The following is a 13,819-nucleotide window of genomic DNA, read 5'->3' on the forward strand; positions in this document are numbered from 1 at the left end:
TCTCTGGAGCCTTTCAGGGCCTGTCTGGATGTGTTCCTCTGTGATCTGGGCTGCAGCAGAAGTGTGGCCAGCAGGTGGAGGGAAGTTACTCTCCCCCTCTACTCCAGTCTGCTGAGACCCCACCTGGAGTACTGCATCCAGTTCTGGAGCGCCTGTGACAAGAAGGATGTGGAAATGCGTGGAAATGCTGGAGTGTGTCCAGAGCAGGGCCAGGAGGATGCTGAGAGGGCTGCAGCAGCTCTGCTGTGAGCACAGACTGAAAGAGTTGGGGCTGTGCAGGCTGGAGAAGAGGAGGCTCCCAGGTGACCTTCTTGTGGCCTTCCAGGATCTGAAGGGGGCTACAAAAAGTCTGGGGAGGGACTTTTTAGGCTGTGAGGGAGTGCCAGGACTGGGGGGAATGGAGCAAAGCTGGAGGTGGGGAGATTGAGAGTGGAGGTGAGGAGGAAGTTGTTGAGCATGAGAGTGGTGAGAGGCTGGAATGGGTTGCCCAGGGAGGGGGTTGAGACTACTGTCCCTGGAGGAGTTTAAGGCCAGGCTGGCTGAGGCTGTGTGCAGCCTGCTCTAGGGTAGGGTGTCCTTGCCCATAGCAGGGGGATTGGAACTAGATGATCCTTGTGGTCCATTCCAACCCTGACTGATTCTATGATCCTAAATAGTATTGTCCTGCTCTGGCAGGGAGGTTGGACTCAATGATCTCCTTGGGTCCTTTCCAACCCCTAACATCCTGTGAGCCTGTGAGATAAGTAAGAAGGACATTGTGACAGATTAGCATTTCATAGCAAACCATTTCTGGCTCTGACTTTAGCCTGCAAATCATAATTTTACAAAGAGAAAGCACTGAAGTTTCAGATAGCCATTTTAGTGTAGGAAACTTTAGCAGCTAGAGCCATAACTCCATGCAGTTATTTACTCTAATTACACTTTATATATATTTTTTTTCAGAGAACTGCATTTAAAAATAAAAAAGAGCTTCAAGTTTGATTTAATTTTTGCTTTGAAAATAATGAGGGAGAAAAAAAATCAAGATTTTACTTAGAAACAACTGTCCTCTTTGTTCAACCATACAATCAGTCAGGGTTGGAAAGCACCACAATGGTCATCTAGTTCCAACCCCCCTGCCATGCCCAGGGACACCCTACCCTAGAGCAGGCTGCACACAGCCTCATCCAGCCTGGCCTCAAACACCTCCAGCCATGGGGCCTCAACCACCTCCCTGGGCAACCCATTCCAGCCTCTCACCACTCTCCTGCTCAACAACTTCCTCCTCACCTCCACTCTGACTCTCCCCACCTCCAGCTTTGCTCCATTCCCCTCAGGCCTGTCACTCACTCAGAGCCTCAAAAGTCCCTCCCCAGCTTTTTTGTAGCCCCCTTCAGATCCTGGAAGGCCACTAGAAGGTCACCTGGGAGACTCCTCTTCTACAGACTCAACAGCCCAAATTCTTTCAGTCTGTTCTCAGAACAGAGCTGCTGCAGCCTCTGAGCATCCTCCTGGCCCTGCTCTGGACACTCGCCAGCATCTCCACATCCCTCTTGTCACAGGCGCTCCAGAACTGGATGCAGGACTCCAGGTGGGGTCTCAGCAGAGCAGAGCAGAGGGGGAGAATCCCCTCCCTCCACCTGCTGGCCACACTTCTCCTGCTGCAGCCCAGGCTCTGCTTGGCTTTCTGGGCTGCAAGTGCACACTGCTGGCTCCTGTTGAGCTTCTTGTCCAGCAGCATCCCCAAGGGCTGCTCTCCAGCCACTCACTGCCCAGCCTGCATTTGTGCTTGGCATTGCCTCAACACAGTTGCAGGACCTTGCACTCAGCCTCGAACCCAGTGATTGCCAACTTGACCTGTTTGTTTCCTCTGTTGTGCAGTAACAGCAGAAGTGTTGATGAGTTGCTCTTGTTCCCTGTCTCACAGAGAGTTCGGATGGCGGGATCCAGAGCTTCCAGAAGTCATCCAGATGTTACAGCATCAGTTCCCCTCAGTACAGTCCAATGCTGCAGCCTACTTGCAACATCTCTGTTTTGGAGACAATAAAATAAAAGCAGAGGTAAGATGTTTGAACTGGGTGGGTGTTTTAGCACTGCTGCTGTCTGTCATTTGCCATCACCAGTTGTTTATATGTGCTTTTAAAAGGAGTGACAAGAGAACTGGTGCCTGTGTATCTCTCTGGACCTTACTTAAGGTTTCACATAAGTCATTTGGTAGAGGAAGTGAAAAATGCATAAGATACTACTGTAACTCATCTTTGTTTTGTGTTCTGATTGTGAATATCTTGATTGGTTGCATACCATCAGCAGCTGTTCAGTCTTCAGGTCACTGAAGCCTATGGACACTTCTTTAGGATTCTCAAAGGGAGGTGTTTGAACACTAGATAAAAACACAGAAGATTAAAATGATGCAAAAGGATTCTGAATCAAAGCCTGCTTTAATATGTAATGGTCTGAAAAGAGTTTAATTTCACTGAGTTTGCATTCTGAACTTTGATCTTGGGGACTATTAGGCAGAGTGTGTCCAGCAGATCAAGGGAGGTTCTCCTTGCTCTCTACTCTGCCCTGCTGAGACCTCAGCTTGAATACTGCCTTCAGTGTTGGGCTCCCCAGTTGAAGAGGGACAGGGATCTGCTGGAGAGGGTCCAGTGGAGAGCTACGAGGATGATTAGGAGACTGGAGGGCACTGCCTGATGAGGAGAGGCTGAGGGACCTGGGGCTGCTTAGTCTGGAGAAGAGAAGGCTGAGAGAGTGTTTCACAAATGTTTATAAGTATCTGAAGGCTGCCAGGAGCAGGGGGACAGGCTCTGCTCACTGCTCCCTGGGACAGGACAAGGAGCAATGGGTGTAAGCTGCAGCACAGGAGGTTCCATCTCATCACAAGGGGGAACTTCTTTCCTGTAAGGTTCACAGAGCACTGGCACAGGCTGCCCAGAGAGGTTGTGGAGTCTCCTTCTCTGGAGAATTTCCAGCCCTGTCTGGATGTGTTCCTCTGTGATCTGTGTTAGATAGGATTGTCCTGCTCTGGCAGGGGGGTTGGACTTGGTGATCTCTTTGGGTCTCTTTCAATCCTTGACATCCTGTGAGCCTGTGATTGTTGGTCTGTGATGTTAAAATTCATTGCAAATTGTACCTGAAATGTAATTCAAACAGCAATATTTGCTTTAGTTTGCACCTGTGATTTAGCAGTAGTTGTTGCTTGCTTCTTCCTTGTGGTTGATGGGACCAGTTTGGCTTTTGGCACTGGCTGAAACAGAAGAAAGGCACTCACCAGAGTGGCTGGTGAGCAGCCAGGAATAAAGGCACCTGGGGGTACTGGTAGATATTAGGCTGAAGATGAGGCAGTAGTGTGCCCAGGTGGCCAATAGAGCCAATAACATTCTGGCCTGGCTCAGGAGCAGTGTGGCCAGTGGAACAAGGGAGGTTATTCTTCCTCTGTCCTCAACAGTGGTCAGGCCACACCTTGAGTGCTGTGTCCAGTTCTGGGCTCCTTAATTCAGGAGAGATGTTGAGGTGCTGGAAGGTGTCCAGAGAAGGGCAACAAAGCTGGTGAGAGGCCTGGAGCACAGCCCTGTGAGGAGAGGCTGAGGGAGCTGGGGGTGTGCAGCCTGCAGAAGAGGAGGCTCAGGGCAGAGCTCATTGCTGTCTACAACTACCTGAAGGGAGGCTGTAGCCAGGTGGGGTTGGTCTCTTCTGCCAGGCTACCAGCAACAGAAGAAGGGGACAGAGTCTCAAGTTGTGCTGGGGGAGGTCTAGGCTGGATGTTGTTAGGAAGTTGTTGTCAGAGAGAGTGATTGGCATTGGAATGGGCTGCCCAGGGAGGTGGTGGAGTCGTTGTCCCTGGAGGTGTTGAAGCAAAGCCTGGGTGAGGCACTTAGTGCCATGGTCTGGTTGATTGGCCAGGGCTTGGTACTAGGTTGGACTGGATGATCTTGGAGGTCTCTTCCAACCTGTCTGATTCTCTGATTCTTTGACTCAGGGGTCAATTAAAATTGAATGAATGAAGCTGTTACCAGCCCCAGCTGCCTCCCAATGCCTGCTTAGAGGTGCTACTAATCAGGGACATGTGGTCTGCACAAAAATCTGTGCCTGTACTGTCATCTTTTAGCCTGGCATGTAAGGTAAACTGAGATCAGGGTCTGCTGTTGCTTATTTGTCAGAGCTGTGCTGCCTTTGCTGGCTTGTTAGTGCTTCTTTTTGCTCATGCTCAGCAGATTCACTGTGAGTCTCCCTAGCTGTAGCAGCTTTGCCTTCAGGGATTTCTTATGCTGAAGAAACTCCCCAGTGAGTAAGTAAGGATCTGGTCTGCCAGCACTGCCAGAACTGCACTGGTTGCATGCTTTACCTGAGACATCTTAGAAACAGCAATAAAGAAATATTTACATGACTACTAAAATGAAGAATGTTTGTGCACTGGAAAAGAGATTTTGCTAGCAGGTATTGCTGAAAATTGTAACTGCAGGCTCTCCCCATACTCTTTTCTCATCCTGATTCATAAATTGTTTTTTTTTCCATAAAGCAATTGGTTAATCTCTGAGAAAGGCAATTAAATGATCAGAGACAGTTAGTTATTGCACAGTCCGTGCTGCCTCTTGTTAGCTGTGGACTGGGAGACATTAACTAGATACCACAAGGGAATAGAATCATAGAATCCACCAGGTTGGAAGAGACCTCCAAGATCATCCAGTCCAACCTAGCACCCAGCCCTGGCCAATCAACCAGACCATGGCACTAAGTGCCTCAGCCAGGCTTTGCTTCAACACCTCCAGGGACAGCAACTCCACCACCTCCCTGGGCAGCCCATTCCAATGCCAATCACTCTCTCTGCCAACAACTTCCTTCTAACATCCAGCCTAGACCTCCCCCAGAGCAGCTTGAGACTGTGTCCCCTTATTCTGTTGCTGCTTGCCTGGCACAAGAGCCCAACCCCACCTGGCTACAGCCTCCCTTCAGGTAATTGTAGACGGCAATGAGCTCTGCCCTGAGCCTCCTCTTCTGCAGGCTTCACACCCCCAGCTCCCTCAGCCTCTCCTCACAGGGCTGCACTCCAGGCCCTTTATTTAGCAATGAGGTCTGCAAATGCCCCTGTGTAACTTAAAGGACTTTCAGATAGTGTTGGGAACTGTCTGTGTGAAGATGTCTGAAGCTGACTGCTTAAATGTCATTTACTTTTTCACAGAAGAGCCTGGGAAGTGAATTGGGGTTTCTACTAGTGGTGGAGTTTGTTGTTTTTCCCCTTCCAGCCCTGACCATAGCAGCTCAGTGATAGGGAAATGTTAAAAACACCAACCACTGCTAGAAGTGGCACCGAGGTTTCTTAGTGATGCTGCTACTTCTATGCTGCTCAGAACTACTCAGTCTTCATTTGAAGCATGATTGTAACTGCTGCTGTTACCTCACAGCTTTCAGCAAGTGCTCCTTCCGAGTCTCCTTAAGTATTCTTGACTGCAAGGCACGAACTGTGTGCATCAGTAGTGCCTCTCATTCCCTGCTTTTATTCCCTGTACTTGATGCCCAGGTGGAGCAGCAGCCATTAGGAAGGTGGTGCAGAAATTGGATTGTTTGTGCTAATGCCTGTTAGCTGGATTTGTCATCTTCTGTTGAGCAGTGCCCAGTCTTCACTGAGGATGAAGATGGCCTGGATCAGGAGCAGTGTGGCCAGTAGGACAAGGGAGGTTATTCTGCCCCTGTGCTCAGCACTGCTCAGGCCACACCTTGAGTGCTGTGTCCAGTTCTGGGCTCCTCAATTCAGGAGAGATGTTGAGGTGCTGGATGTATCCAGAGAAGGGTGACAAAGCTGGTGAGGGGCCTGGAGCACAGCCCTGTGAGGAGAGGCTGAGGGAGCTGGGGGTGTGCAGCCTGCAGAAGAGGAGGCTCAGGGCTGACCTCATTGCTGTCTACAACTCCCTGAAGGGAGGCTGTAGCCAGGTGGGCATCAAACTCTTCTCCCAGGCAACCAACAACAGAACAAGGGGACACAGCCTCAAGTTGTGCCAGGGGAGGTCTAGGCTGGATGTTGTTAGGAAGTTGTTGTCAGAGAGAGTGATTGGCATTGGAATGGGCTGCCCAGGGAGGTGGTGGAGTGGCTGTGCCTGGAGGTGTTGAAGCCAAGCCTGGCTGAGGCACTTAGTGCCATGGTCTGGTTGATTGGCCATGGCTGGGTGCTAGGTTGGACTGGATGATGTTGGAGGTCTCTTCCAACTGGGTTGATTCTGTGATTCTGTAAGATCAGAAGGTGGTAAGAGGTTGCAGAAATTTCCAGGCATCCCTGTCGAGTTGGACGCAGTAGTTATGAAATTTAGAATCTCAGATTTCTCAATTCTGAGGTTTGAAATTCTTTCTGAGATTTCTTTATGCAGGTTCAGCATTTCATTGACAACAGCAGAGAGTGCAACTGAAAGGCAAAAGGAAGGGAAGGAAGAAGTTTTGATTAGGTATTGGAAAGCAAATCATAGAATCATAGAATCATAGAATCAACCAGGTTGGAAGAGACCTCCAAGCTCATCCAGTCCAACCTAGCACCCAGCCCTGGCCAATCAACCAGACCATGGCACTAAGTGCCTCATCCAGGCTTTGCTTGAAGACCCCCAGGGACGGTGCCTCCACCACCTCCCTGGGCAGCCCATTCCAATGCCAATCACTCTCTCTGTGAAGAACTTCTTCCTAACATCCAGCCTATACCTACCATGGCACAACTTGAGACTGTGTCCCCTTGTTCTATTGCTGGTTGCCTGGGAGTAAGAGGCCACCCCCCACCTGGCTACAATGCCCCTGAAAGGTAGTTGTAGACAGTAATAAGATCACCCCTGGGCCTCCAATGAAAAGTTCATCAGGCAGAAGAGCATCAGAAGGCCCTTTCAGATTGTTCTTTCTCCTTAGCAGAGTGCTCTGCACACCAACAATGGTGAGATTGTGAGCAGAGCCAGAGGAGCTGCTCCTGGGTGCCAAGGAGAAATAAACAGGGAATGGAGGAAAAGAGAAGCATTTAAAAATACTCAGCAGAGAGCATTTCCTTAAAGGAGCACATTCTATTAAGCACAGCATTTGTTCTTCCAAGGCAGTTTTTCTTCCTGTAAGCACAGCTTACTCCTTTGTATGAGGTCACCCTATGCAAGGCTTGAGTTGTGCAGTTTCACACGCCAACACCATTTTGCTCTCGTGGAAAGTGGCAGCCTGCCATCAGCTGCAAAGGTGTGACAGGTCACTCAAGGGTTTTGGCAGCAATGACTCCTTTCTGCCAGCTAGGAAATGAATGTTTGCATTAAAATTGCAATCCTTGGGGTTCTCTTGCGAAGATGCCAAGTGAAAGAGGAGTAGCTGCTGAGCTGGTCTGCCTGAAACCTTCCCTGGCATCCTTAATAAGCATTGCTGGATCAGATAGTTTCCTCTTTATACTGGAGAGCATTCCCATATACTCTCTTCAAAATAAAAGTATCAGGCCAGGCTAAAAAGTGAGTGATTGCACACTGAAAGCATTTCCTTTGCCAACGTGCTCAGAGCCATCATTCACATTCACTTCACCAATAAACTTCATAGAATCATAGAATCAACCAGGTTGGAAGAGCCCTCCAAGCTCAGCCAGTCCAACCTAGCACCCAGCCCTGTCCAGTCAACTAGACCATGGCACTAAGTGCCTCAGCCAGGCTTTGCTTGGGACGGTGCCTCCACCACCTCCTTGGGCAGCCCATTCCAATGCCAATCACTCTCTCTGACAACAACTTCTTCCTAACATCCAACCTGTACTTTCCCTGGCACAGCTTGAGACTGTGTCCCCTTCTTCTGTTGCTGGTTGCCTGGCAGAAGAGACCAACCCCACCTGGCTACAGCCTCCCTTCAGGTAGTTGTAGACAGCAGTGAGGTCACCCCTGAGCCTCCTCTTCTGCAGGCTGCACACCCCCAGCTCCCTCAGCCTCTCCTCATAGGGTTTATGTTCCAGGCCTCTCACCATCTTTGTTGCCCTTCTCTGGACACCTTCCAGCACCTCAACATCTCTCTTGAATTGAGGAGCCCAGAACTGGACACAGCACTCAAGGTGTGGCCTGAGCAGTGCTGAGGACAGAGGAAGAATAACCTCCCTTGTCCTGCTGGCCACACTGCTCCTGATCCAGCCCAGGATGCCATTGGCTCTCTTGCCCACCTGGGCACACTGCTGCCTCATCTTCAGCTACTATCTATCCGTACCCCCAGGTCCCTTTCCTCCTGGCTGCTTTCCAGCCACTCAGTCCCCAGCCTGTAGTGCTGCTTGGGCTGTTGTGGCCAAAGTGCAGAACCCTGCACTTGGCCTTGTTATATCTCATCCTGGATGTTTCTGCCTCATCCTCTGTGAGTTTGTTGTGGAGGCAGGGAATTATCGTGGCCAAGTCAGGAATTACAACCAATAGAATTCATTTATTTGCCTTGGAACCCCACCCCCAAACTATATACAAAAATCAGTTTAGTTTATTAGCAGATTCAGTTCACTCAGGATCTTTGTCCAAAAAGGATACTGTAGATAAATGTAGAGATTTAGGAAGGCAGGAAATGGAAAAGGCTAAGCTATGAACACAGCTTTACCTCACTATCAGTCAGGCTGAGGAGAGGGTTAAGGGAACAGCAGGTCTCACTCACAGAGGTGAGATAGGCACTCAGCAATGATCCCTTGCTGGATTCCTCTGCAGGAGCAGCCTGCTGATGCTACAGACAATATCCAATAATAGAGATCCATATCACAGAAACCCTTAGGTGAGTAGCAGAGCAGCCAAACTCAGAAATGTCTCAAGCTCCTCTTCCATGAGTGGGATGGTTATGGAATGATGCTGCCCTCACAGTGGCAGGGGAGAGCCCAAACTGCCAGCGTCCCCCAGTCCGAGAGGCAGCCAGGAAATTGGCTGGAGAGGAATTAGGGAGTACTTAATAGCAAGCATTAAGGGAATACTTAATGCTGAGTGTGGTGTGATAGAGTCTGTGATGTTGTGTGTAGGCTTGCTGGCTAACACTGACAGCCATAACATTTGAAGGATCCAGAAGCAGAGTTGAAGGTGCTCTCATAGCCATGGAACAGAACATAGAACAGCTTAGGTTGGAAGGAACCTTAGAGATCATCTACTCCAACCTCCCTGCCATGGATAGGGACACCTCTCAACTAAACACAGCTGCTCAAGGGCTCATCCAGACTGGCCTTGAACCCCCCCAGGAAGGAGGCAGCCACAACCTCCCTGAAGTCACAGAATCATACAGTCAGTCAGGGTTGGAAGGGACCACAAGGAGCAGCCAGTTCCAACCCTCCTGCCATGCCCAGGGACACCCTACCCTAGAGCAGGCTGCACACAGCCTCATCCAGCCTGGCCTTAAACACCTCCAGCAATGGGGCCTCAGCCACCTCCCTGGGCAACCCATTCCAGCCTCTCACCACTCTCATGGTGAAGAATTTCCTCCTCATGTCCACTCTGAATCTCTTCACCTCCAGCTTTGCTCCATTCTCCCCAGTCCTGTCACTTGAAGGATATCTTGGTTTTGTTTTTAGAGAGTTTTGCAAGGTTCCCATCTGTTTGCTTAGAGAAAACAGAGTATCTTCTGATGTAAGAAATCATAGTTCTCCCTCCACCATCTCTTAGTCTTCCTCTTTTCCTTTTTCCACTAGAATCTTTTCAGTTGTAGGCTGATTGATACCCGCCTGAACATGAGCCAGCAGTGTGCCCAGGTGGCCAAGAGAGCCAGTGGCATCCTGGCCTGCATCAGCAATGGTGTGGCCAGCAGGAGCAGGGAGGTCATTCTGCCCCTGTACTCTGCACTGGTTAGACCACACCTTGAGTGCTGTGTTCAGTTCTGGGCCCCCCAGTTTAGGAGGGACATTGAGATGCTTGAGCGTGTCCAGAGAAGGGCGAGGAGGCTGGGGAGAGGCCTTGAGCACAGCCCTACGAGGAGAGGCTGAGGGAGCTGGGATTGGTTAGCCTGGAGAAGAGGAGGCTCAGGGGAGACCTTATTGCTGTGTACAACTACCTGAGGGGAGGTTGTGGCCAGGAGGAGGTTGCTCTCTTCTCTCAGGTGGCCAGCACCAGAACAAGAGGACACAGCCTCAGGCTGTGCCAGGGGAGGTTTAGGCTGGAGGTGAGGAGAAAGTTCTTCCCTGAGAGAGTCATTGGACACTGGAATGGGCTGCCCGGGGAGGTGGTGGAGTCGCCGTCCCTGGAGCTGTTCAAGGCAGGACTGGACGTGGCACTTGGTGCCATGGTCTGGCCTTGAGCTCTGTGGTAAAGGGTTGGACTTGATGATCTGTGAGGTCTCTTCCAACCCTGATGATACTGTGACACTGTGGTACTGTAATTTGGCTTACCCAGTGATGATACAGTCAGTTTTCCATTAAAGGCATTATGTAAACTCCTTTGATCTCTACAAGCAAGCTGATGCAGGCATGGAGTTTCACTTAAATGAAAGTATCTGGTAGGTGATACTAAAAAGTAATGTAAAACTTCCAGAGGGACTTTAGAAGGTCTGTAGAGAGCAGATGTTAGTGCAGGCAATAAGTGCATGCTTTAGGACAAAGTGTGCTTCCCTGCTTGCTTGTAAGCATGTTATGATTGCTCTGATAACCATAACTTTCCTGTGTTGAACATCTGCCCGTGTGATACCTCACTGTTTGAGATGGAAATGGCTTCACACTGATGATGGTTCATGTGAAGGGCTGTTTGCCAGCTCCTGCTTCCAAAAAGGAACACAGAGATGTTCACACTTTTGCTTATCTATGTTTGCATTGCTGCCTGCAGGACACTTTGCATCCACCTCGCCATCACCTTGGGAACTCCTATTCACCTGTGCAAGTACATGTCAGGGGTGACCTCATTGCTGTCTACAACTACCTGAAGGGAGGCTGTAGCCAGGTGGGGTTGGTCTCTTCTGCCAGGCAACCAGCAACAGAAGAAGGGGACACAGTCTCAAGTTGTGGTGGGGGAGGTCTAGGCTGGATGTTGTTAGGAAGTTGTTGGCAGAGAGAGTGATTGGCATTGGAATGGGCTGCCCAGGGAGGTGGTGGAGTCACTGTCCCTGGGGGTGTTGAAGCAAAGCCTGGCTGAGGCACTTAGTGCCATGGTCTGGTTGATTGGCCAGGGCTGGGTGCTAGGTTGGACTGGATGAGCTTGGAGGTCTCTTCCAACCTGCTTGATTCTATGATTCTATGTCACCCAGTGACTCAGGAGCTGAGGAGCTTGGTTAATGCAGGTCAGGGTCAGTCTGTCCATTTTAGGAGGTACTGCTTTTAACAGATTGAAAAGCACTTTTCTGATACCCTCAGGGTCAGACAAGCACTTTCACTCAGTTCTGTGCCTGCAGGTAAGAGTGTTATTTGGATGATCCCATTAATCCTTGGTGTTTAGATTTAGAATAGGATGCCTGTATCAGCCCACAAATTTAATTTGTTTTAAGAACATTAGGGTAAACTGCTTTATTATTATAGGTAACTTATACCTAGGCACAGACTTTTTGGAGGGGAAAAAAACCCCACATGCTACAATCTTGCTTTACTCTAGGAACAGCTGGAGAGCAGACAGGAATAAAGGCACCTGGGGGTACTTGTAGATATTAGGCTGAACATGAGCCAGCAGTGTGCTCAGTTGGCCAGTAGAGCCAATGGCATCCTGGCCTGGCTCAGGAGCAGTGTGGCCAGTGGAACAAGGGAGGTTATTCTTCCTCTGTCCTCAACAGTGGTCAGGCCACACCTTGAGTGCTGTGTCCAGTTCTGGGCTACTCAATTCAAGAGAGATGTTGAGATGCTGGAAGGTGTCCAGAGAAGGGCAACAAAGCTGGTGAGGGGCCTGGAGCAGAGCCCTGTGAGGAGAGGCTGAGGGAGCTGGGGGTGTGCAGCCTGCAGAAGAGGAGGCTCAGGGCAGAGCTCATTGCTGTCTACAACTGCCTGAAGGGAGATTGTAGCCTGGTGGGATTGGCCTCCTCTCTTAAGCAAGCAGCAACAGAAGAAGGGGACACAGTCTGAAGTTGTGCCAGGGGAGGTCTAGGCTGGATGTTAGGAGGAAGTTGTTGTCAGAGAGAGTGATTGGCATTGGAATGGGCTGCCCAGGGAGGTGGTGGAGTTGTCATCCCTGGAGGTGTTGAAGCAAAGCCTGGATGAGGCACTTAGTGCCATGGTCTGGTTGATTGGATAGGGCTGGGTGCTAGGTTGGACTGGCTGAGCTTGGAGGTCTCTTCCAACCTGGTTGATTCTATAATTCTATGATTTGATCCACCCTGTCCTTAAACACCTCCAGCCATGGGGCCTCAACCACCTCCCTGGGCAACCCATTCCAGCCTCTCACCACTCTCCTGCTCAACAACTTCCTCCTCACATTCAGCCTGAACCTACTCATCTCCAGCTTTGCTCCATTCCCCCCAGTCCTGTCACTCCGTGAGAGACTAAAAAGTCCCTCCCCAGCTTTTTTGTAGCCCCCTTCAGATCCTGGAAGGCCACAAGAAGGTCACCTCACAGCCTCCTCTTCTCCAGACTGCACAGCCCCAACTCTTTCAGTCTGCTCACAGCAGAGCTGCTGCAGCCCTCTGAGCATCCTCCTGGCCCTGCTCTGGACACACTCCAGCATCTCCACATCCCTCTTGTAATGGAGGCTCCAGAACTGGATGCAGTACTCCAGGTGGGGTCTCAGCAGAGCACAGCAGAGGGGGAGAATCACCTCCCCCCACCTGCTGGCCACACTTCTCCTGCTGCAGCCCAGGCTCTGCTTGGCTTTCTGGGCTGCAAGTGCACACTGCTGGCTCCTGTTGAGCTTCTGGTCCACCAGCACCCCCAAGTCCCTCTCCTCAGGGCTGCTCTCCAGCCACTCACTGCCCAGCCTGCATTTCTGCTTGGCATTGCCTCCGCCCAGATGCAGGACCTTGCACTTGGCCTTGTTGAACCTCCTGAGCTTGGCTTGTGCCCACCTCTGCAGCCTGTCCTGGTCCCTCTGGATGAATCTCTGCCCTCCAGCCTGTCTGCTGCACCTCACAGCTTGGTGTTGTCAGCAGTCATTCTGAGGGTGCACTTCTCCCAGGACAAAAGCTTGATAGTACTGATCCTTGTCCTATGCATCCTGGTGCTGCACAGAATCCTTCCTCCACACTCCTACCTGATTTCTGTGGATGCAGAAAAAAAAAGGTCTTTCTTCTCAACCTGCATGGTGTGGCTCTGTACTCAGAGAACAATCTCATTTAACTTAAAGCTCAGCCTTGTGTATCTGGCCATGGTTGAATTTATTTAAGCCATGTCTGTTCACAGCCTTGTGTTGCCTTTTGTGTCTGGTCTAACAAGTCCTAATGACGAAACCCTTCTTACATGCAATGTAGATCCAAACCCTGATTTAGACTCCTTAAACAGATTAGACTCCAGAGTTAATGCAGCAATTTGCATAAGATTCCACTCTTTTTTAAGCTAAAATTGCTCAGCACTTTGTAAAACTTAGAGCAAATTACTTGGCTAATGAGAGTAAATTACCCTGTGACTTGCCATGTAAATTTGGCTGCAATAAATCTCCTGTGCTTTTGCAGTGTGCAGGTTTGGTATTGTCTGTTTGCTGTTGCCTAGGCATGCCAGAAGAGTGGCAAGGACTTGGAGTTTCAAGCAGCACGTTTATCTTAAGAGGCACACTGCACTGAATTGTGTTCCTGGATTTGCCTTTGGAATGGGCTGCCCAGGGAGGTGCTGGAGTCACCGTCCCTGGAGGTGTCCAAGCAAAGCCTGGCTGAGGCACTTAGTGCCATGGTCTGGTTGACTGGCTAGGGCTGGTTGCTAGGTTGGACTGGCTGAGCTTGGAGGTCTCTTCCAACCTGGTTGATTCTATGATTCTATGATTCTGCACCACAAACAATACAATTCAAGACCTTTGGG

General features: G+C 50.2%; 1 protein-coding gene across 4 annotated transcripts in view; it reads left to right on the top strand.

Annotated features, from left to right (window-relative positions):
* CTNND2 (catenin delta 2) overlaps positions 1–13,819 on the top strand; it is a 704,219-nt gene that overhangs the window by 536,872 nt on the left and 153,528 nt on the right. For all 4 annotated transcript variants that reach the window (XM_064160790.1, XM_064160789.1, XM_064160792.1 and 1 more), the window contains one exon: positions 1,907–2,039. In XM_064160790.1, the coding sequence (XP_064016860.1) occupies positions 1,907–2,039 (133 nt within the window). The remainder of the gene's footprint in view (positions 1–1,906; positions 2,040–13,819) is intronic.

The sequence above is a fragment of the Pogoniulus pusillus genome, chromosome 21, assembly GCF_015220805.1.
Source record: "Pogoniulus pusillus isolate bPogPus1 chromosome 21, bPogPus1.pri, whole genome shotgun sequence".
Taxonomy (NCBI): domain Eukaryota; kingdom Metazoa; phylum Chordata; class Aves; order Piciformes; family Lybiidae; genus Pogoniulus; species Pogoniulus pusillus.